Raw genomic sequence first — 24,042 nt, 5'->3', positions numbered from 1 at the left:
TTTTGTTTGTTGTTTCTTTTTTTTTGCTTGACAAACAAATCGAAAATCGTTTTGTTCTTTTGTTGTTGAACAGAAACGAATCGAACGAATTGAAATTTGATCATTTTTTTTTTTTTGACAAAACCGGACGGACACCATATTTCGAATATCAGAATCGGCTACTACCCATTTACCACTACCACAAAAATATAATTCATTTTAAAGATGCGCAATTCGAACTCTTTTGTATGGATTCTGTTCGGTTGTACTTTGTTTATCAATGGGAAATTAATTTTGAAAAAAAAATTGGTTTTTTTTTGTAAAATACAAAAAGATTATAATTATTAAAAATGAGATGAATTATCAGTCGTCATTTATGAACGGCAATTTCCCGGTTGCTAAAAAAATAATAATGCGTTAAAATGCAGGAAACATTGAGGGTGGACATATATTTTTTTTCGTATCTTCATTCTTTAAATGAACAATTCAATTGTCAACCACTATGTTTTGAATTGAAAGATGCAACGTTTGTTTTGCTGTTGATAAATTCCTCGTATATCCAGCATTCAATATACTGAATATAAAACACACAGACACACAATGGCGGCCAAGGAAGTATACAAACAAACAAACAAGCAATGTTTTTCACAAAAAAAAAAAAATAGTAGTGGCAAAAGTCCTCCCAAAATAGTCACACCATATCCTTTTTGTGATCAAATGATTCTCGCACTAAAACGGCATTGCTTTTTCTTTTCGTTTGTTTCACGTATACCACTACTACGATTTGAAAGAAAAAAAAAATTCTTTACATAAATCATCATTGCTCATTGTTTAGGATGATACACACAAACACACACACACTTGCTACTACCACATAATCAACCAGATCCAAAACCAGTTGACCACTTCCACTGAAAGAAGAAGAAGAAGAAGAATAAGAATTACAAATTTTTAATATCCATCATCTTTTTGCCATAGCCAACACAACACAACACGCACACCAGATTTTTTTTTTTTTTTTTTTTTTTTTGGTATGTATGTGTGATATGTGTGTGTGTGTTGTTTTTTACAATAATCATCATCATCAACTAAATAGCATCTATATTCAATATAACAACACATACAAGAAAAAAAGAAAAGAAAAAGAAAGAGTTTTTCATATTGAAAAAAAGTGTGTATATGTATATGAGAGAGAGAGAGAGCAAACCCTCTCCTTAAATTTATCATCATCATCATCAAAATAATTAGAAAAACAAACCTATATTCAACCTTTTTTTTTCTTCTTGGGTAACAAAAAAACAAAACAAACGAAAATTCTTGTTGGATCAAAAATTTTGAAACGAAACAAAGCAAAAAAGGTGAGTTTTGTTTTATTGGATTTTGTCCATGTTTTTCAATTTTGTATCTTGGTGGCTTTGTGTGTTCACAATGTATGCATGTTTTTGTATTTTGGGGGGGAGCATTTCTTCTGATTAAGATTGAAGAATATTCAAACAAGAAAATAATTTTGGCTCTTTGTTTACCTTTTCTTTTATACAGATATATCTTAAATTAGGATAATCGAATCTTTGTTTTTCTTGTAATCTACCAATTTGTTACACAAAATTCGGTAAGTTTTATAAATTTTACACCTGAAACAATTCAAACAAAAAAAAATGCAACTTAATTGCCAATGTGCCAATGTTCAATGTCAATGTGTTTTGTCCAACAAAGTTTTTTCCTGTGAAAAAATATGATAATTTTGTGCAAAAGAGAGAGAGAGAGAGAGTGAAAATGTGAAAGATATCTTTCATCATTGAAAATGTATGTTGAATAAATAATTAGGAAGAAATTTTCAGAATTTTTCTGTTTTTGTTTCGAATTCGAATGATGCAGAATATAGGTGTGTGGTGTGTAGGTGTTGATAAAAACAAAATTAGAAAAAATAGAAAATTATCAATTTCTTCTTTATTTCAGGTGTGAATTGTTGAATCATTTTTCGATTTCATTTTTTTTGAAAACTTTTTCTAATTTCTCATTTTGTGTTTGTTTGTTTTCCTTCCCCCCGCTCCAAATTCATTACAGAATTTTGAAGAATCAGTGTGATATTTTTTTTCATTCTTTTCTCAAAAAAAAAGAAAAAAAAATCAGCAAATCTATTAAGCAAGATTTGGTTTTTACACAATATTTTATACACTATTTTTTCCCTATTTGAAAGGGGAAAAAAACTTTCCTTTTTTACAAAATCGAGGTTTGTTTTTTGTTTTTTTTAGTTTAAAATTTTGACCATTTTATTTTATCTTTTTGTTTTTTTGTTTTCTTGGCGATAATTTCGATAGAAACTATCGATTGTTTGGAACAACAACACCAGCAACAACAACTTTCTTTCATTTTGTGATTGTTTTTGTTTGTGTGTGTGCATTGGTTGTTTGTTTGTTTGTTTATTTCTGTGTTGTTTAATCTTCGTTGTTTATTATCATCTTTTGGCATATAGTCCGAATCGAACGAATTCAACTTCTGTAGAAAAAAAGCCGAAGTGTTTCGGCTAAAATTTGAAACTTTTTTCTGTGCAAAAGGAAAAAAAAGAACCGAATCTTTATCATTCTTGAAAAAAAAAATTTGATATGAATCAGTGTTTTTGTTCAAATGAATCATGTCTACAGTGTCAACATTATCTTCAACAACAACAACAACAGCAGCAGCGACAACAACAACAACACCATCATCATCATTGAATACGCAGCAACAGTCGTCCAATAATAATAATAATAATAATACAAGTGGTAATCAGATATCATCATCATCGACAACAACAACAACAACGTCATCGGCTAGTTCAAAATCAAAAACCAAATATAATCCATTTGATATTAATCAAATTTTTAAAGGAAAATCATTGGAAAATCCAAAAACTTCTGGTATGTTTTTTTTTGTTAAAAAAACCTGAAATTTGATTTGAAATAATGAATTTGGTTTGTTTGTTTTCAGTTATTGTACCAAAACATGGATTACAAACAGTGGGAAAAGTTTTGGTTGGACGTCGTGTACCTCCACCTGCCAATGTTACATCATCATCAACAACAACAACAACAACTAGCGGATTAAATTCCACAACAACAACAACAACAGACGATAATCAACAATTTCAAATTTCTTCAACAGCAAATAATAGTAATGATAGTAGCAACAGCAGCAACAACACTTTGGACAATACAGATAATAATCATAATTGTTTAAATAATAATAATAATAATAATAATAATAATATTGTTGAAAATCATAATCATAACAACGATAATATTGAACAAAATTTAACAACAGGAACTACTGGATTAGGTCAAGGTTGGTCGAACGATAAAGAAGAAGAAAGGTTTGTATTTTTTTTTGTATTTGATCAATTCTAATCTAATCTAATCTTTTTGTGTATAGTTCATCATCAACAACATCATCATTGAAAGGCGGAGAAAACGGTGGTTCTTTAAATCAAAAAGATACGATCGGTCAACAACAACAACAAAATCAATCAAAATGTTCGATAATACAATCTGTTGTGAATCATCATCATCATCATCCTCAATCTCAAAATCTTTCTTCTTCACATCAACAACAACAACAGCAGCATCATTCACAATTACCACCAAAAGATTTGTACAGTCCAATTTTGCCTCAATCAACGCAAAATCATGCTCATGCCTCATACCAACAACAGCAATATCAGAAACAATTTCAAGAAGAATTTCCTCCAATATCGAATGCTGGTGGCGACATTGTAGGACGAGACAAATCTGTATCGATTGCCAAAGAATCGAATATGTCTGGTGTCGCCGGAGGAGGAAGTCGACGAGAATCATTAGTAACAGAACAACAACAACAAAAACAGCATCGTCAAACACCTCCATTACAACAAAAGGGTCCAGCCAATGTACAGCAAGATGGAGGTGGCGAAAAAGATAACGATCCGAGTCAAAGCGGTAGTGGGGGTGGGGGTGGTGGTTTTCATACCGTTCGTGATCATTCAGCCGACTATCATCTTTCATACCGTCATAATCATTCTAGTAACAAAAATCTTCATCATTCATCATCTGCATCAAATTTGCCATCATCACAAACTGGTGCTGCAAATAATGATTTACTTTATCATCTTCCTACATCAAATGATTTTCCCTTGATTATGTCGTCGTCGAAAAATAGTTCTGATTCTTCTAATACACAGCAATCATCAAATCGCAATATTAATCGTCGTGGCGATGTAAGTCCAACACACTTTTTAACATTAATTGATTTTTTTTGTCATTTTTAACTGGATATAGGGATATTCGTCTACAAATCAAAATTATGGATCTACCGGTGGTGGTAGTAGTGGCAACAGCCGAAAAAGTCATAATAAATCTGAACGGTAAGTTGATTGTTGAAATTAATTTTATTCGGATCAAATGAAATGAAATGATTAAAAACAAATTTTGACATGAAAAATTTTGTGTTGACAACACTTTCACTACCCACTGTTTATGATTGTTGTGTTGAGAAAAAACATCTTGAAAAAAAGTTTTTTTGCCTTTTTCTAATTTTTTTTTTGTTTTGATTTTTTGTCATAGAAAATTTGCTCTCGAAAAACCAGCCATAATTGATGATAAAGAGCTAAAATCGTTGGATAAAATATTGAAAACTGATTTGGATTGTGATTGGGCGGATGAAAAAGAAATTGATTATGGTGCCAAGATTCATTTTAGTGATGGTGATGAATCTACTGATGATGATGATAATGAAGAAAGTAATAATAAACAATTAGAAAGAGAAGATTCTCATCAAAAATCAATGGAATCTTCTACAAAATCAATTTCATCATCATCATCAATAAGAGATCATCAATCACAAAATGATAATAATCGTCAACCACCTGCCTATTATCCATCTCAACAACGTGAATCATCTACATCCAATCCAATGTATCCTGCACCATCGCGTGGACAAATTGATCCACGTTCAATGCCACCACCACCATCAAATATGCCATCACAAGAGGCCAATAGATATTATGGAAGAAAATCGGATCCTCTTTATGAAACAATCAATCGTAAAGATAATTTGAATGAGGTATTCTTGTTGATTCATATCATTTTTTAAAGATTTTTAATCGTATGAATTTTCAATCATAATCTAGCCATATGATAAGCGTCGTGGTGAATATCATGCATCATCTAGATCGCAGCAATTGCCTAGAGGTGGTGGCGGATATAATCAACAACAATATCCACCATTAGCACAACCACAACCTCAATTACAGATGCAACCATCTCGAAATTTAAGAGAAAATGGACGTGGTGTTGGTGGTGGTGAACATGTTATTGCTAGTGCACAAATGAATCGAGTTAGTTCTGAAGAAGAAAATTGGCGACCTAAACCACGTTTGAAAGATGAAGTTAGCAATGCTGTTCTTCGTGGACGACAATCGCGTGATGCTGATCATGATGAAATGATGATGCCACCACCGCCGCCTTCATCTCAATCGAATCGTGATCGACGTGATTCAGGACGTGATTATCGTAATGATCGATTGAGTGGTCCACCTAATAGTGGTGGTGGTGGATATTCAACGTCGGGTAACAAATCCTTGATATATCCACCACCAAATTTACCACCACGTTTACAGAAACAAATTGAACAGAATATGTATCAGAAAAATTCTGGTTCCAGAACAAGATCACCTTCATCACAGCATCATCAACAACAACAACAACAAGGTGATCAAAATATTAACGGTGGTCAAGCATTATTAGATCAACAGCGTAATTCGTATCGTGATTATCCTTCTTCATCACAATCAATTTATGATCAAAGAGGAGGTGGCCAACAACGTGATTCACATCATCGTCGAACACCTCCGGATAATAATAACTATAATGATGGTAATAGTCGACAATCTGGTCGATATGTTACACAAAAAAATGAACCAACTAGTTGGCGTAATACAACAAAACCGATTGATAATAATCGTGAAACATTACCCAATCAACAATCATCATCTAATCGAAAAGATTCTTCAGATGTATCTTCATCATCATCATCATCTACAAATTCAGCAACAGCAAAATGTTCACCTCCTCCGCAATCTACGACGCAAAGTGATCAACAACAATCGGAACAGTCTAAAGAATCTTCTACGAAAGATTCGATTAATACAAGTAAAACTATGGAAGATTCGAATGAATCAAAGCCTTCTTCCGTCGCACAACAACCACCAACATCATCTGAAATTGAAGTTGTTGAAACATCTGTTTCGACAATTTCAACTGTTGAAAAAGAAGCATCAAATGAAGATAGTGGCAATAATGAACAAACAACTGCAACAGATAAACCGGCAGTTGAGTCTTTAGCAAAAATAGATTCCGAATCGAATCAAAATGTTGAAAAAGAAGTCAACTCACAACAACAGCAGCAAAAACAAACATCTTTGTCGACGAATCAAAAACCAACTACGTTGACAAGCCAAAAAAGTTATAAAGAAGATAATGATAGTGGTCATTATACTAACCAACAACAACAACAGCAACATTATCGAAACAATAATTCAAGAGGTTCATATGCTGATTCACGTAGACGAGATGATGGTCGATATATTGATCATTCGATTGATAATCGACAACAACAACAACAACAACGAAAATATTCCAATAATTCTACGGAACGTTATACTCCTCCATCCTCAACAACATCGGCCAATTCTTCTTTGAATCAAATTCAACGTCGTGATAACTATGCAAACAGCAGCAACAACAACAATTATCAACGTTCATCGAATTATCATCATCATCATCATCATCAATCACAACAATTGCCCTATAAATCGAATGTTGTAGATTCATCACATAATATTGAACATTCGTCATCACAACAACAACAACAACAACAGAATTATGAATCGAATAATCGATCAAGACATGATTCAATGAGTTCGAATTCTACGTCGGCAACAAATACTCCAGCACCGACACCACCAACGGTTGTTACTTCCATGTCATCATCTTCATCTCCACCTTTACCAACAACAACAACAAATGTAACAGCGAACAACAATGTTGCCGTTTCGACTGCGACATCAACATTGCCTTCAGGCCCTCAAGTTGTCGGTCTTACTACAAACATACGAGCAATTTCGACTTATGGTCCACCGCCTACTGCCAAAGTTTTCGGTGATCAAGCTATGATACAGCCACAACCAACAAAATCTTCAACACCTCCCGTCCAGAATACTTTGAATGTTTCGAATGTTGAAAAACGAAATACCAGCGGATTAAATCCAGTCATAACAACTAGCCAACAGCAGCATCAAGCGATTAAGCATACTAGTAGTTCCAGTAGTGGTAATCCTGTCAACAAATCACATAATGTAACATCGAATCGTCGTGATGAACGAAATGATCATCATTCACAACAACAACGTGTTAGTAATAATAGTGGACATAATCGATCTTCGTCTGGTGCTGGTAGTTCTTCATCTCGATATGGTTCACGAAATGTTCAACAACATTCGTCAAAACCGCAACGTAGTACTACTCAACATGGTTCTACGGTCAGTGGTCCGAGTAGTATCGTCGTTTCAAATAAATCAATAGTTTCACCACCATCATCCAAAAGTCCTGGTGCCTCTTCTAATACAAATACAAATTCAGCTCAACCAGCTAGACAACAATCAACAACTTCGACAAATTCATCTAATGCTGCTGCTGCCAATCGACAAGAATCCGAAGATTTTATACAAGATGAATGGGAAACTGCTTCTGAATCAAGTGATTTGATGGAAAGAAATTCTGCTGATGTTGTATCATCATCATCAGTTCAGGAAAATCGTAATAAAATGAATGTTGAAAAATCATCTCAACAACAAACAAGTGTTTCGAATACAACATCATCTTCAACAGTAACCGCAACAACATCTAAACATGGTAATGATCGAAATGTTTATTCGTCCAACAAATCAACACATCAACAGCCATCATCATCATCATTACATCATCAACAACAACAACAGGATCATCATGGAAATTATAGAAATAGTGGACGACATGATAGAGTTGAACGTTCTTCTTCAAATCGTGGAAATGATTCAATGTATCATCAACAGCAACAACAACATTCATCTTCATCTAGACATCATCCAGGTTCATCATCATCGACAATAACACATTCGTATAATGCTCGTAATTCTGGTAGCGGAGGTTCTTCTCGTCATACATCAAGAGGAGGAGGTGGTGGTGGTGGTGGAAGCTCATCTACAAGTGGATATCGTACTGGAAGTGGAAATAATAATAATAATACAATATTGGGTAGTTCATCTTCAAAACGATCTACGAATCAAAATTCATTATCGATGACATCGAATTATCATGGTAATCAACGACATCAACAAGAACAACATATGAATGTTGCCATGTCAAAAATGGCATTGTCCGATTCACATGATACGACGGAAGATACCAAATCATCTGAGCGTAATCGCAAAAATTCTTTTGGTGGTGGTGGTACAGCTGTACAAAATTCTGGTCGACATCATGGTTCGAATACTATGGGTGATTCTTCTACGACTGTGATAAATAATCAACAACAACAACAACAACAGACGTATACTGAATCCGAACAACAACAAATGGCAAATAAAAAAATGATTCAACAAAATGATCAACATTCAAGATCAAGACGAAAAAATGATGTAAGTTAAACAAAAAAAAAGATTAAGATTTTAAACTTTTTAAATGAATGTGATGAAATGCTTGAATAATCTGTCAATCCTATGAAAACTGATTAATGATTTGAAAACCAAGTTTACTGATTAGTTCAAAATAATGAATTTTCTGTAATTATCTAAAAACAAGAATTTAACCCTTTTTTCCCCTTCTTTTTTTTGATTCAGCAGCGAATTTCCAAACCAAATAATAATAATAATAAAAGCAGCCAGAATCAACAACAACAACCACAAATGAAAAATAGTGGTAATACTGGTCAAAGATCACAAGATCAAATTCAATCAACGATAAATAAAAAACAACAACAAGATTCATCATCTCAGATAATAACAAATCAAAAATGTGATTCTATTGAAAATAAATCTACAACAGTACAACGTAGCAATAGTTCATCATCAACATCGACAACAACAACAACAAATTTTGATCAATCAAAAGATCAGCCAAATGATTTATCATCATTAGTTTCGAATGATGGACAATCATCATCATCATCAAAAGAATCTTCGACAATTTCTATGGGAAAAAAATCAGAAACACCACTTCAGATAACTAGAATTCCTGATATGGTAAGCATTTTGAATATTTTGTTGTTGGCAACTTTTTGTTTTGAGATGAGCTTTGTTTTTTTATAATATCAGAATTAACTTTCTAATTTTTATGTGTCTATTGTCTTTTTTTTTCTTCTGTGTGTTTTGATGTTTGCTTTGTCGATTCGCATATTACCATACGTTATATTTGCTTTAAAAAAAGGATACAAGTTCTACTAACATGATAATCACTAATCGTAAAATTGTCGGAACATTAATCTACGAAAATACTAAATTAAAAGAAGAGAATAAAGTTCTTTCAAAGGTTGCTTAATTTTTTAATTATAATAATTTTTGAATCGATTTTTGACTGATAATTTTTTTTAATTTTTTTCCAATAGATTGATGAAGTTAGTACAACGCCATCGACAGTTGCGAACAGCAATGTAAATTCTGCACCAGTTTCACAATCGATTTCTTCATCAACAACATCGAAAAATTATATGGTGAACAATACACCATCAACAACAACATCTTCAATCAATGAAGAATTAAATATGAAAATTGCTTCGGTTAAAAAAGTATGGGATACAGCACCGAATGAAACAACGACAAATTCTCAACAAAATTCTGGTGAAAGAAAAAATTCGTTGTTATCGACAACAGCAACTAGTCCTACGGATAAAAATCAACAACAACAACAACAAAAAATAAACAATGGAAACAATTTATCTAATATTAAAAAACAATCAAATCCAAATATATTTACGGCTAGTGGAAATACTACACAAATAATTAATGCTACATCACCACCGGTTATTGTTTCAACATCTGGATATAGTGGTTTTCAACAACAACAACAACAACATCATCATAATAATAATATGTTGCAAACACCAACTAGTCCACCATCAATATCTCATCAGATCTATCAGAATCCATTAGCTGCTGCTGTAGTAAATTCACAACAAAATCCTGCTGCATTAGCTGCTGCATTTCATCAATATAATGCTGCCACTGGTCAATTATCTCATCATGATCAAACAAATTTTGCTGTTAATCAATCTGCTAATGCAGTAACAAATGCAGCAGCTCAATCTTCGGCAGGATTAAGTCATTCACATGGTGCTCAAGTGACCTTTCCACATCTTCCGGCATTCGCTATGCATCAACAACCGAATGTTGTTGCTGCTGTAGCTCAACAAACACAATTCAATCAAATGGCATTGGCTATGATGCAGGCTAGTAGTAATGCAGCATCGAATCATCCTGCAGCAAATCTATTTTTGACACAATTGAATGCGGCACAACCGCAAGCATTAGGACCAGCAAACACCAACGATCATCAATTCAATAAATATGCGTTAGCTGCAGCAAATCCAAATGCTGTTGCAATGACCGCACAGAATCATGCAATGATGAAACAGGCAACAACATTTGTTTCACATCATCCACATCATCAACAAGCTAATCATCATAATTTACAGCAAACAGCTGGAGGATGGCCTACAACTGGTCAACAATTACAACAAGCTAATCAACAACATTTTTTTACACAGTTAGCTGCAGTCGCTGCTAATCCAGCTGCAAATGCATTGAGTGGATTTGTTCCTGCTCCATTAAATATGAATACTGCGGCTGCTGCTGCCAGTGCAATTATTCCCGCAAATGGTTCGCAAACACAACTTTCACAAAATTCTTATCATAATAATCGTCAAACAGCAGGTAATATGCAACGGGTTGATCCTAATGTGGTTGCCAATCCTAATATGGTTCGTTCGTTTAATATGGGACAAACAACTGATCAAATGCATCATCATCAAATGGCTGCCGCTTCCAATCAATTTGTTAATGATAGTCAAGCCAATAGAGCAACTGGTATGGTAGCAGCTAATCAACAGCATAATGTAGTTGGTCATCAGAATCATAGAAATTCACATCAATTTTTTGCTGGACCACAACCGAATTCTGCACCACAAACATCACAGGCAATGAATGTACAACAAACTGCTGCCAATTGGAATGCAGCAGCGGCAGCCAATCAACAATTAGCATTTTTTAATCATCAAAGCAAAATGCAACATCAAGCGAATGGACGATCGCAACCACAACCACAACAACAATTTCCAATGCATTTAATGATGAACAATGCTTTAGCGGCTGCTGCTCATCATGCTGGTGCTCATCATATTCAACAACAACAACATCAAATGAATTCACGTACAAGTCCATTGAATGCTACATCATTTCCAAACAATACGATTGTTGCTAATGCTATTGGTAATAATTATCAACCGAATCCTATTCAACGACCAAACAATGCTCAACAATCAAATAAAGTTGGTGGTATGATGAATCATTCATCAAACAATCGAAATGGTTCAAACAAACAATCATCATATAATAATAATCAATCAGGTGGAATGGGAAAATCTAGACAATATCAAAATCGAAATAGTACTACACCATCACCGGGTACAAATATCAATAATTCGATTGTTAATCAAACAAATACTAATGTTCAACAATCGACTACCGATTATACTGGATCTGGATCTAATACTGGTGGTGGTCAAACAACAACTACAACAGCAACTGCTACCGTAAAAGAATGAAAAAATAGATCTCATGATATCTATTCATGTTACAAAACAAAAGATATAACCTTACTTACACACACACATTTGCACTTTGACATTCAAGCATTTCAACAAAAGATGATATTCTTTTCGTGATGTTTATATGTGTGTTTGTGTGTGTGTGTATGATATGATAACTGATAACCTGTGTATAATAGATTTGTGAATAATATTGATTCTTTGAAATTGATTCACACACACACTACACACGAAACTTACAAACAAGCTGCTGCTGCTATTGTTTTTTTTCATATATATTTAAATCTGGATGTGATTTTTTTCTTCTTTTCTTTTCTTCAACATTACACTTAAACAACAAAAAACAAAACAAGAAACCAAACAACAAAAATGTTGATGATGATTAACTGCTACCATTATTACTTGGATGATTATAATAATGATGATTATGTTTCCTTTTTTTTCTTCTTCTTTTTCTTATTATTCTATTTGCTTAAAAAATTTTTAATTAATAATAATAATAATAATAATGATGATGATTATGATTCTTGATTGATTGATTCGATTTGATTTTGTTTGCCATCATCGTTACAATCAAACCAACCAAACAGAATGATGTTTTACCAGATTACAAACAAAAAATTGATTACAAAACAACCAATTTTGGAATTTAATTATTTTATTTTTTATTTTATAATTATTATTATTATATGATGATGATGTGATGGATAGATTTCTTTTTTTTCATTCATTTTCTTTCATTTTCTGCAAATAAATAAATAAAATGTAAAAGTATTATCCATTATCGAAATATATGAAGAATATATCAGACAAGCATAGGTCATGTTTTTTCTCCCGGTTTCGAATGTTGTTATTTCTATTTCTACTTGATAAGTTTCTTCATGCGTGTTCATCATTTGTGTAATTTATTCAGGTTTTTGTTTTCTCGTCGCCTTTTTTTTGTAGAATAATAATGTGTCGATTTCCGTCAATTTTATCATCATCATCAATAGATTTTTCGGGTCGGATATTCTTTCGGTAAATATTTAGTATACTATAGGAAATGGGATTTTTTGTTTTGGAGGATGTCTGGGTTTGTTTCAGTGTGTGTTTTTTTTTGGCCATAGGATTGTATGTGACATTTTTTTTCTGTTTGAGAAAATTGAGCATTATATTTTTCTTGACAATGATCATTGATGACAAAATCTTTTTTTCCAAGTCTTTTTTTTCTGAAATTGGGTAATATGTGTGTGCGATGTTTGTTTATTTGGGTTTTTCAATTTTTGTTTGGTGCGTTAAATATTTGATTTAAATGAGCGTAATGTTTGTTTGGCTATTTACAATATATTTTTTTTGGATAGAAAATTTGGATTTGGCAATGTCTGTGTGTAAAAAGGATTAATATTTTCCAATCGATTTTTATTAGGAAAGTTTGTATAGGTTGTCAAAGGGTTAAATCACAGTTTTAGAATCATAATCTAATTTATATTTTCATAATTGATCTTCAATAATGATTTGATGATGATTTGGTGTTGAAACGGAAAAACCTCCTCCATCACCACTGTTAACAATAAAACTACCACCACTGAATATATCATTCATCACTGCGGCCGATTGCGGTGGTTGTTGTTGAAAATGTTGATGATGATGATGATGAGCATGCGGTGGCGGTAATGGTGGTGGTTGTTGATGAGTAACCATTGTTGTTAAATGTTTTTTACGTGTTAAAGTTGATGATAATGATCCTAATGGCTGTCCAGTGGTTAAATTTGGCGGTGGAAATATAAAAGGTGTCGTTGATGAACATAATGTCGTCGATGATGATGGTGGTGTTAATGATGGTGGTGTTAATGATGATGTTTGATGATGATATTGATGGTTAACAACTTGTTGTTGATGATTATTTGAAATTGGAACATTTGATGATAATGGCACTAATTGTGGCATTGTTGGCTGTGATGATAATTGTTGTTGATGAAGATCAATAAATGAAGATTGTTGTTGCGTTTGTTGTTGTTGATGATGATGATGATGATGATTAGTCGGTGTTGTTGTCGATTGTTGTTGTTGTTGAGATATTGTTTTTTTAGGTGGCGGTAAAATAAAATGATGATAAGCATCTTTTGATTGTTGATTTTGTTGATGCGACAATGATGGTGTTAATGGTGGTGGTAATGCAACTGTTAATGGTGGTGGTGGTGGTGATAATGGTTCCGGATGTGTTACTGGCACAATTGGTATCTGTATAATTGGTGTTGATGGACATAACATTGGTATTCTACCTATACTACCAGTTGTTGGTGTATGATGTAATGTTGGACCAGGTGTTAATGGTGTTTGTGGTTGACTACCGCCACCACCAGTTGTTGGCAAACAATTATCATCATTATTATCATTATAATGAAAATGATGATAATGATGATGATGTAGATAACCTAATCAAAAAGAATAATAATAATCGATTATAAATTACAATTGTAAATTCAATTTTTTCATTTAAAAAAACAACTTTTACAAACCAAAAATTTCATGCATAATTCTCTATAAATTTTAAAAATAATAATATTTTGGGTTTATTTTACTGAATAATTTAAAGAAATTAAAAAAAACAAAAAATCAAAAACAAACAAAAAAACCAAACAAAAAAATAGACATTCAGTTGATTATCATGCATATAAGAAACCAAAGGGTTATGTCATGTGCTTTATCATGTCGAAATAGTTTTATAATCAGGATACTGGTTATTCGGTTGTTGACTAGATTTTTCGAGCTGTTTTTGTTGTTTTTGAATATCCATATCATTCTTACATTTTTCCAATGTTCTTTCATCAGCAAATATAATATCACCACTGCTTGATTTATGTGAATAAATATCACCAGAACTAGAATTATGTGATCCAAGACCAGTTTGCTGTTGGCCACCAGATGTTGGCGTTTGATTACCACCACCACCATTATGAATAAATTGTTGTGATCCACCAAGAGCACCACCAGAACCACCAACGACATCTTCGATTGGTATTAAATTATCTGAACCATCTTTACGAAACAATGCAGATATTTCTTCAAATGTACGATTTTTTGTTTCGGGCACTTTAAAATATGTAAATATCCAAAAAATGGCTAAAAAACCGGTAAATGGTAAAAATGCATATTTATCCATTGCTTTCTGCGTTTGTTTGATTTTTGATTTGAATTTTAAATTTTTTTTTGTTTTTTGAAACAGAACGAAAAAAAATTAACATTTTTTTGGTGACAAATTTCATCATCATTATGAAAACTTACATCTTTAAATTGTATCATAATTGGAAATGCTAAACCAACAGCAAAATTTGTAAACCAATTTACTGATGCTGCAATACTAATAGCAGCTGGTCTTGGTCCTTGTGAAAAAAGCTCGGCAGTTATCATCCATGGAATTGATCCTGAATGACAGAAAAATTAAAAATTATAATTTTTTTTGTAATTTCAACAAAAAAATATTGTATAAATTACCCGGTCCAATGGCAAAAAATACAACATAGATTAATGTACTCATAACACTCATATAAGACATCCATGTATAAAGAAACTAATGGAAAAAATGAAATGAAATGTAAAATTAACATTTTTCTTTGAACATTTTTCCAAACATTGAACTTACACCAAATAATAAAAATATTGTCAAAAACATGCTTGTTATAAACATTCCACCAAGTCCATATAAATGTAATGTACGACGACCGGTACGATCCATCAACATCATTGATACTAATGACATTAGTACCATTACAACACCAACACCAATTGTTGAATATTTTGCCAAATCATCACCAAGTCCAGCAATTGTAAATATATTTGTTGAATAATAAAATATAGCATTTATACCGGATAATTGTTGAGATAATTGCATCACAGTTCCAATAATTAATGGTGTTTGTAATGAACGATTTTTTATCAATTGACACATTGTTATCTGAGAAATTTTTTAAAAAAAGAGTAAAATTTAAAAAAATCGATCGATAATTGATCTTGATCAAAATTCAAACCTTTGCTTCTTGTTGTTGTGCACGATCTTCGATACGCATTTCTTCAATATCATCTTCAACATTGGTTGTACATCGTAATCGTTGTAGTGCTGGAACAAACAAAAATATTTTAATTTTCTTTAAAAGAATACGAATAAAGAAACACAAAAATACCATAAGTAGCTTCAGTTAAACGTCCTTTTGATATTAATAAATATCTTGGTGATTCAGGACATTGTGGTAATAATATTAATTGTAAAACAGCCGGTATGAATGCTACACCTAATAAAAATGGCCATCCATCTTCAGTACCTAATATCTGAGTTAAACCTAATATCTGTGATAATAATAGTCCAATAGTTACACCCAATTGATTGACCGTTCCTATTTTTTTTTTCGTTTTGTTTTTGGTTATCCCCAGTATAGACAGGTAGTTATGATAATGGAAATGGAATATATTAAAAAAAAACTCAGAGAAAATTAGAAATTTTGTTTTGGACAACAAAAAAAAAGAAGCCATTAAGTTGAAAGCATTCAACATCAACAACAACAGCATCTTTTGAATTATTCATCAATCATCAAACAACAATAGAAGAATGCTCCATTTCTTCTTCTCTATTGATGAATGATCGATCTCTCAATGTTTTTTTCTACCTTATCATATGAGAGAATGTCCATCAAACAATAAAACAAAAAACTTACCAAGTGCTCCTCTTAATGTCATTGGTGCTATTTCCGAAAGATACCTACACACACACACATAGAGAAAAGGATTTTTTAAAGCTTTTTTTCAAACAAACAAAAATTGAAATTTTTTTTTGTTTACATTTATACTTACATAGGCACAAGTGCAGTATTTAATCCACAACTTAAACCAATAAAAAAGCGACCAATTATTAAACATTCAATTGAACGAAATAAATGTGATGAACTCATTAATGTAGCACCTAATATTGCAATTGCATTATTAAATAATAGACCACATTTTCTAAATTTGAAAAATGTAATATTTTCATTATCGAAAATTTGCATTGAAATTTTTTTTTTTTACAAATTAATTTTACCTTCCACAATAATCAGCAATAACACCACCAGATAAACCACCAATCATACCACCAACAGCAAATATTGAAACAGTTATCGACCAAACTAATGTTAACATATCTTCAGACATATATTTTCCTGTTCTTGATTTATATACTTCGGCAATAAAATTTTCTAATATCTAATATCGGTGATGATGATAGTGATAGCACGGGATGACACAACATGTATACCGAATAATTTTTGCATACGAAATCAAGACAATTGTCAAACAGAATAACCGAAGAAGCAAAAAAAACAGGAAAAAAATATATTAAAAATTCTATTCATAATCATCATCATTCCATGATGATTTTCACCAAACAAACAACCAGAATCAAAAAAACCGAATCCAAAGACCCTTAAGGCCATTCATCATGATTATTATCAATTTCTGGTTTTTTCTTCTTTGTTTGGTTGTTTGGTTGGTTGAAATCCTCACAAATCATCATGATCATCATTAAAAAAAAACACGAATCCATTTTTTAACAAACCTTTTGTGGTGCATTTATTACACCGGTATTGTAACCAAATTGAAACATACCAAGTACGGCTGAAAATATTGCAAACACCAACATACATGTTAGACCCTATATTTTATATCGTTTTTTCAGTTCGGTTATTGGTCGAAAATGAAAAAAAAATGAAACGAAATGAAAAAAATTGTTAATGAAAATTGATACTATCAAAACAACAACAACAACAACAAAAATCGCCAGTCATCACATCATTTTGATACGATGACGTAATGTTGAACCCGGGTTTTTTTTCCCGGGCAAATTCCTCATTTTCCATATAGTCAGGATAACCAGGATTCTTAGATTTCTGATTTTTTTTACTTTTACTTTTACTTTTTCTCAATAAAACCTAGACACATAATAATGATGACGTCAAAAGAAAATTATGGTCTATTTTCAATTCTCTACCGACTTTCATTCAAGGTTTTCTTTTTCTTTTCGCATTGGATTCATTGAAGAATTTTGGTTGATTCAATTTTGCTTCGTTTGTCTTATTGTTTTGTTTTGTTTTTTAACTGCACACATCCTATGTTACCAACTATGTCGTCGGGTCAACTGGAAACAACAATAACAACAACAACAACAAGGGCAAGTTTATATTAATAGCATCCTTTTTTTTCTGTTTCTGTTTTTTGTTATATAAATAGAATATCAATGTTGCTATAGCGAATCATGTTTTCCCATAAAACATACACCCAATGATATTCGTGGACCACACACACACACATTATATGCGTTTTCCAATTGAAAAAAATTTTTTTTTAACCAAACGAACCAGCAAAACGATAAAAACCAAAACGGTTTCTAGGTCAACAACATACATATGGTATAACTATCTATCTATGTATGTTATGATGACGTTACATGACGTTTCTTGTTTCTTTTCTCGATTCTATAGAATGAAATGAATGAATGAATGAAAAGTGTGTGAGAGAAAAGAAAGAAACTGTAATAATAATAGTTATATTCTGTTAGGGAGAGAGAGAGAGAGAGAGATCCAAAAATAGAATCAAGAATTTTTTTTTGCTTGTTCCAAATTCTTACTCATCATCATCATCAACCTATGTAGAAATAGAATGTCTGAAGACACTAACCAACCATACATACACACACGGTTTTTGTTTTGTTTTTTTTAAATAGATGGATATTCTAAATAGGAAAGGAAAGGAAAGGAAAAATCAAGCCAGAATCAAGGCTACTAAACCTCATTACCCATCATTATTCATGTAGATTTTTTTCATTCGAATGATGATGATAATGATGATGATTATCATAATGTAATGATAACAACAAAAAAAAAGAAGAAAAATTACAAGAAAATTTTTTCTGCTTTTTTTCGGCTGCTGTTTTACCTTTATGAATTTTTTTGCATTTTTTGTTTTTCATTATCAGCGAAAGACATGGGGATACCTTTGATGTTTTTTTTCGTTGTTGTTTTTGGTTCCATCACTGTGGAACGAACGGAAAAATGGAAATTTTTGCTAGTTGAATCATCCATCATAGTCGAAATTGTTGGAAACTTTTTTTTCTGAATTTTGCTGTGTTTTTTACATAATCAACGATGAATAACTTTTTTTTTGTTTTGTTTTTGTTTTTGTTGAATGCTATGCATATCATTATCGTTGATGATGATGATGATGATGATTCTTTCTAATTAGATTAGATTAACATTCGTTTGAAGAATGTCGTATTCAACAACAACAACAACAAAAGTTAATCCAAAAACAACAACATGCTTATTAACATTCAAAAGACAATACTGATTCAAATTACAGGTGAATAACTGAAATGAATGGAAGAATCAAAAACATTAAATTTACCTAAAATAATGAGGAAAACAAGGTAAATTTTGTTGTGTTTTTTGTCCAAACGAATGGTTCCGTGAACAACAACCAAAAAAAAAACGTTATTAGCTTGAAAATCACATTTGAAAAGATATGGACCGAAAATATATTTACATATTTTTTTTTTTATTCCTGTTTCTGTTTTTGCTAGATTTAACAAGCTTTACGAACTGGAAAACAAGAAAACAACAGAATAATCAGCAGCAGTAAATTTGAAAAAATGATCAAAACATTTTTTTTTGGCGAAAAACAAAACACCCACGCACACACACAGACAGTTAAAGTAGCCAAATGACCAATTCACGAAAATAAGCTACATTTTTTTTTCTAGAATAATTTCCAAGGAAGGAAGGTTCTGAATAAATATCGTCCATTATGAATCAAATGAATCATATATATTTTGGATAATGAAACAACAAAACAAAAAAAACAATCAGTGTCGCTGCGACCATCATTAATTTGACAATACTTTACTCAAAGGTTATTTTTTTTATTGTTGTAATTTTTTCATTCACAATGAAATCATTGAAATAATTCGCTTTCATCATTGATCGATCAATCAATCGATCGATTGATTGAATGAATGAATAAAGTGTTTTGGTTTGATTTTTGAAAAAAAGGATAAATTATATATTTGGAAATTTGCATTTTTTTGTTATTAAATTTATTAGATATTTTTTTTTCGTTCAACGTATAAGTTTTTTTCAAGAATAAGTTTTTCATTTCATTCGTGTGTTCAATCAATGTGTAATATTCATTGTGTGGTGTTTCAAAGTACTTCACGACAAACCGGACAAAATTGTCGTACATGAATCCAACGTCTCAGACAATCACGATGATAAATATGACGACAATTTATTGCTTTTCTTGTTGATTCTCTAATCAACATTGTTTCCAAACAAATTGGACATGGTTGTTGATTATTAATTTCAATCATTGTCGGTATTGAAAACATTGTTTGCATACGATTTATAGTACGATATGAACGAAATAAATTATAACAACTATCTAGAAATTTATCCCATTTTCTTATTGCATAACGTAATAAACTAATAGCACGTATACCACTTGATAACATAATCATCCAAATGATTGTTTGACTAAATGCACAAATAGCACATGTAATCATATGTATTAATGATCGATATAGAATTTTTTCTTGCCAATCATTTTGATAATATAAACGATCAATATTATTTAAAATATAATCACAAATACAACGTATTAATAAACATGTTGTATAAATATAACGATATAAAAATAATAATGTTAATAATAGATTACTTTTTGATAATATATAACGACGATAATAATTATACCATATTTGTATAATATTTATAAACATTGATATTGCTTGTATTAAAATTAAACGAAAATGATCCGGTATAAGATCATCATTTTGATTAATTTGTTCTAAACGTTTTTCTAACATCAAATGAAATATTGTAAAATAAAAAATAAAACCAAAATGTATAATATTAATTAATTTGAATAATGGTTGAAAAACAACAAATGATGATGCTAATTCTAAAAATAATGGCCAACGATTTTCTTGTAAATGTTCCATTTCAATTGTACGTAATTCACCAAACAATACGGATATTAATAATTCAAATAATAATTGTGATAATAAAAATAAATTTATATATCCGAATAATTGAAAACAAGGTTGATTAAAAATATCGGTACAAATACGATAAAATTGTTGATTTTGTATACAATATGAATGTGTACAATGTATCAACATTATTATTAAACTTGATGATAATATTGTTAAACCAATATTTATTGATAATGGTGATGACATTTTTTTTTGTAATCTCTTTTCTTTGCTTTTAAAAAAATAATGACACTGGTGATCTTTAATCTTTCGTTAATTTAAAAAACAAAAAACAAAAAACAAAAAACTTTTCTAAAAATCTTTTCTTTTCTTTCTTTAATTGTAAAGTTTTTTAATCATCAAACGGTGAATGTATTTATGTCGAAAAATTTTCAAGAATTAATTCCAGAATAATACGTACTTAATATATTTTTTTCTGTGTTTTACATTTTCGAATACATTTTTGTGAATGATGAATCAACAAAACAAAAAAAAAGCAAAAAACAAACAAATAACACAGCAGCAGCAACAACAACAGGAACAATAAAAAACTAAATTAAACGAGCATATTATATTGGGGAAAACACATGAGAAAAATGATTTAGAATTTAACTAAACAACAAAATTAATTGAATTAGAATTTCAGAATTGTTTGGTTTTTTCTGTTGTTGTTGTTGTTGTTCGCATTAACGAACAAAATTCAATTAAAAATTTTAAATTTTAAAGATTTAAAATGAAAAAAAACTTACTTCTGGACATTGGTGACCACTAGGACACCAAGTTTTTCGGCACATTTCCAACAAAAACAAAAAAAACCGGAAAATCTTCAATTGAAGATGATTTAAATTGAAAAAAACGATAATGATGATGGTGATGACCAAATAAACAAATGCTGTCAAATGATGATGTTATTTATATACATTCGATTCGAAAGATGTTTTCGACTATTTTCGTAGTTGAGAATGGATGTTATCACTTGTAAGATTTCGATTTTGGTAAATGTCGATTTTTGATTTGAAATTAAAAAACAAAACAAAACAACTTTTACGGATTCTTTATTTTTGCTGATATTTTGTTGTTTACGTTGTTGACGTTTTGATTATTTCCGTATCGAAATCTCCCGTGCAAATGATCAGTCCGTTGACGTTGAAAGTTTTCTCTCTTTTTTGATTGTTTGTTACATTTTGTTGCTGTTTTGGTTTGTTGCATTAGGTTTTCATCAAATTATTGAGCCAATAGACAAAATATACACCACACACACACACTTGTCAATGTAAAAAACTAATCAAAAGAAACGCGTTTTTCATTATGTTCAGGCGCTTTTTATATCAATTTCAATGTTTTCTTTTACAATCTCCAGTTTTCTTGTTCATCAACATCAACATCAATCATGAATTAATCAATCAAAAAGAAAACTGGTTATTTTTTTGTCGATGTTTATCACCAATGATCAAAGATTAAATGAAAATATTTTGATGATGAAAAATGTAGCTAATTTTTTGGCAGTGGTAAGAATGAAAAACAAGAAGATTATGAATGAATGTGCGCACCGTTTTCAACGAGAGTTTGTTTTGATTGATATTAATCTATATTGATTGATTAATGGCCATTTTTTTTCATAAATCGGTGAAAGCGAAATTCATTTTCAATTTAATCGTTTGAACGATTCAACCCTATGATAAAAAAACGAATAGAAAAAAAAGAGGTTAGAAGGGAAAATTTTTTACAGAAAAAATCTATTAAACGATGATTATCGATTCATTAAATAAAAAATGACCAATAATAATAATGGCTAATGGCTAATGGCCCTCTGCAGTAATGCAGTGTTGAATTTCAATTTATATTTTTTTTGGTGGGAAAAAAAGAAAGAATTTCGTTTTCCTGAATGAATATAAAATTTATATTGTCAATAATCTTTTGCAGGCAAAAATCCTGCTTTATTGAATGATGGATCGATTCTCTCTCTCTTGCTAACCATCCAGTTAATTATCAATGATTTTTTTTTTTTTTTTTTTTTGGTTAGTGTAAAAAAGAAAATTGAAAAGAGAGGGGGGCATAAAAAGAATTCAAATCATTACATATATTCACATAGTGTTGAATAATAATGAAAATTAATTGATTCGATGTCGACCTATAACATATACACAAAGATCAACATAAACGCCCCAATAATATATAATCAATAAAAAAAATTAGACAAAAGAATATCATTAAGAATAGATCGATATAATCAATCAATCAAAAACAAAATCAATCGTTTAATACTGATTTGCTTAACTAACTAGAAAATTGCTGGGTCGTCTTTTGTCTTTTCCTTCGTCGTCTGAAACAAATAGCTATCATCAGGATTACCGTTATCAGATTTTTTTCAAATGGGATTTTTCTTCTTTTACAAACAAACTTTTTTTTGTTTTTTTTCTAATACCTGAGCTGAATCGACGAAAAAAAGTGTTTTTTTTTCTTCTTCAAAAAACTTAAGTTTCAAAAAAAAGTTTTTCGAGAAACTGTTGTTCATTCATTCGATAAAATTTGTTACGAAGATTTATGGTTTTGCTCAAATGTAAATTCTTTAACACTTTTTTTGCTTTTTCTTAACTTAGCTCGTTCTGGGTATTAACACCGATCGATCCAATTTGTTTCAAACTTTTTTTTTGTGTTTTAATTACTTTATTTAATTCCCATAGACTAAAATTATAAGTAAAAAAAATCAGAGAAAAGAAACTCTTATCATCACCAAACGATGGCTTTGGATAATTTTCTTATCCCTGAAAATAAAGTAATAATAATTTTTTGGTTGTAAATTCTGTTCATATTTTTTACTTCTTTTGATTCTTCTTCGGTTCGAACAGAATTCAAACATCATCATCATCATTTTTTTCGTGTTTTCGTGAGAATTGCTGAAAACAATGATGATGATGATGATGATGGTTTTTTTGGCGTTAAAGAAAAAATCGTTTCTTTCGTTTCTGCCATAAAGAATATTTTTTCTGCTGACCTAAACATTTGTTGTTGTTGTTGTTATTTCAACATGCGGTATTTATTATTAGGTTCATATCTTTTTCTGATGATGATGGTGGTTAGATTCTTTATTTTATTGTTTGGTTCTCGGTCAGGTTATATATGTTTAGCTTCTCATTTTCTCAGGCGAAACAGAAAAAACACGA

General features: G+C 30.9%; 2 protein-coding genes across 5 annotated transcripts; one reads left to right on the top strand and one right to left on the bottom strand.

The window, feature by feature from the left end:
* Positions 1-1,122: 1,122 nt before the first annotated feature.
* LOC113797693 (uncharacterized) lies at positions 1,123-12,378 on the top strand. Of its 4 annotated transcripts, none has more exons than XM_075822007.1 (12): positions 1,123-1,337; positions 1,519-1,588; positions 2,044-2,209; positions 2,298-2,876; positions 2,947-3,328; positions 3,388-4,207; positions 4,269-4,354; positions 4,554-5,052; positions 5,120-8,665; positions 8,870-9,268; positions 9,453-9,554; positions 9,631-12,378. In XM_075822007.1, exons 4-12 carry the CDS (start codon positions 2,612-2,614, stop codon positions 11,842-11,844), a joined length of 8,313 nt encoding a protein of 2,770 aa, XP_075678122.1. In that variant the 5' UTR covers positions 1,123-1,337; positions 1,519-1,588; positions 2,044-2,209; positions 2,298-2,611; the 3' UTR covers positions 11,845-12,378. The 4 variants fall into 4 exon arrangements, with proteins under 4 accessions (XP_075678122.1, XP_075678120.1, XP_075678121.1 ...); XM_075822005.1 differs by having other exon boundaries at positions 1,124-1,337; positions 8,867-9,268; XM_075822006.1 differs by lacking the exon at positions 2,044-2,209 and having other exon boundaries at positions 1,124-1,337; positions 8,867-9,268.
* Positions 12,379-12,487: 109 nt separating this feature from the next.
* On the bottom strand, positions 12,488-22,539 carry Glut1 (Glucose transporter 1). The gene is made up of 12 exons (XM_027348083.2): positions 21,628-22,539; positions 17,411-17,506; positions 16,898-17,058; positions 16,672-16,821; positions 16,536-16,579; positions 16,008-16,217; positions 15,855-15,943; positions 15,470-15,781; positions 15,322-15,397; positions 15,112-15,251; positions 14,635-14,995; positions 12,488-14,261 (listed from the first exon to the last, which is right to left on the bottom strand). Exons 1-12 carry the CDS (start codon positions 21,670-21,672, stop codon positions 13,318-13,320), a joined length of 2,628 nt encoding a protein of 875 aa, XP_027203884.2. The 5' UTR covers positions 21,673-22,539; the 3' UTR covers positions 12,488-13,317.
* Between the last annotated feature and the right edge of the window lie 1,503 nt (positions 22,540-24,042).

Source organism: Dermatophagoides pteronyssinus, unplaced genomic scaffold (assembly GCF_027571235.1).
Source record: "Dermatophagoides pteronyssinus isolate colony J.1.1.1.1 unplaced genomic scaffold, Derpt_VIB-CSIC_2022.12 sq0014, whole genome shotgun sequence".
Classification (NCBI taxonomy): domain Eukaryota; kingdom Metazoa; phylum Arthropoda; class Arachnida; order Sarcoptiformes; family Pyroglyphidae; genus Dermatophagoides; species Dermatophagoides pteronyssinus.
The sequence above is the reverse complement of the archived record's forward strand: the minus strand, read 5'-3'. Positions and strand labels throughout refer to the sequence as shown.

Excerpts from the sequence above, each read along its gene's own strand:
- LOC113797693 (XM_075822006.1), top strand. The coding sequence starts at position 2,612 with ATGTCTACAGTGTCAACATTATCTTCAACAACAACAACAACAGCAGCA. Across the intron at positions 2,877-2,946 it reads GGAAAATCCAAAAACTTCTG|TTATTGTACCAAAACATGGA; the intron begins GTATGTTTTTTT and ends GTTTGTTTTCAG. Across the intron at positions 4,208-4,268 it reads ATATTAATCGTCGTGGCGAT|GGATATTCGTCTACAAATCA; the intron begins GTAAGTCCAACA and ends AACTGGATATAG.
- Glut1 (XM_027348083.2), bottom strand. The coding sequence starts at position 21,672 with ATGTGCCGAAAAACTTGGTGTCCTAGTGGTCACCAATGTCCAGAA. Across the intron at positions 17,059-17,410 it reads TAATAAATGCACCACAAAAG|ATATTAGAAAATTTTATTGC; the intron begins GTTTGTTAAAAA and ends CACCGATATTAG. Across the intron at positions 15,782-15,854 it reads CACAACAACAAGAAGCAAAG|ATAACAATGTGTCAATTGAT; the intron begins GTTTGAATTTTG and ends AAAATTTCTCAG.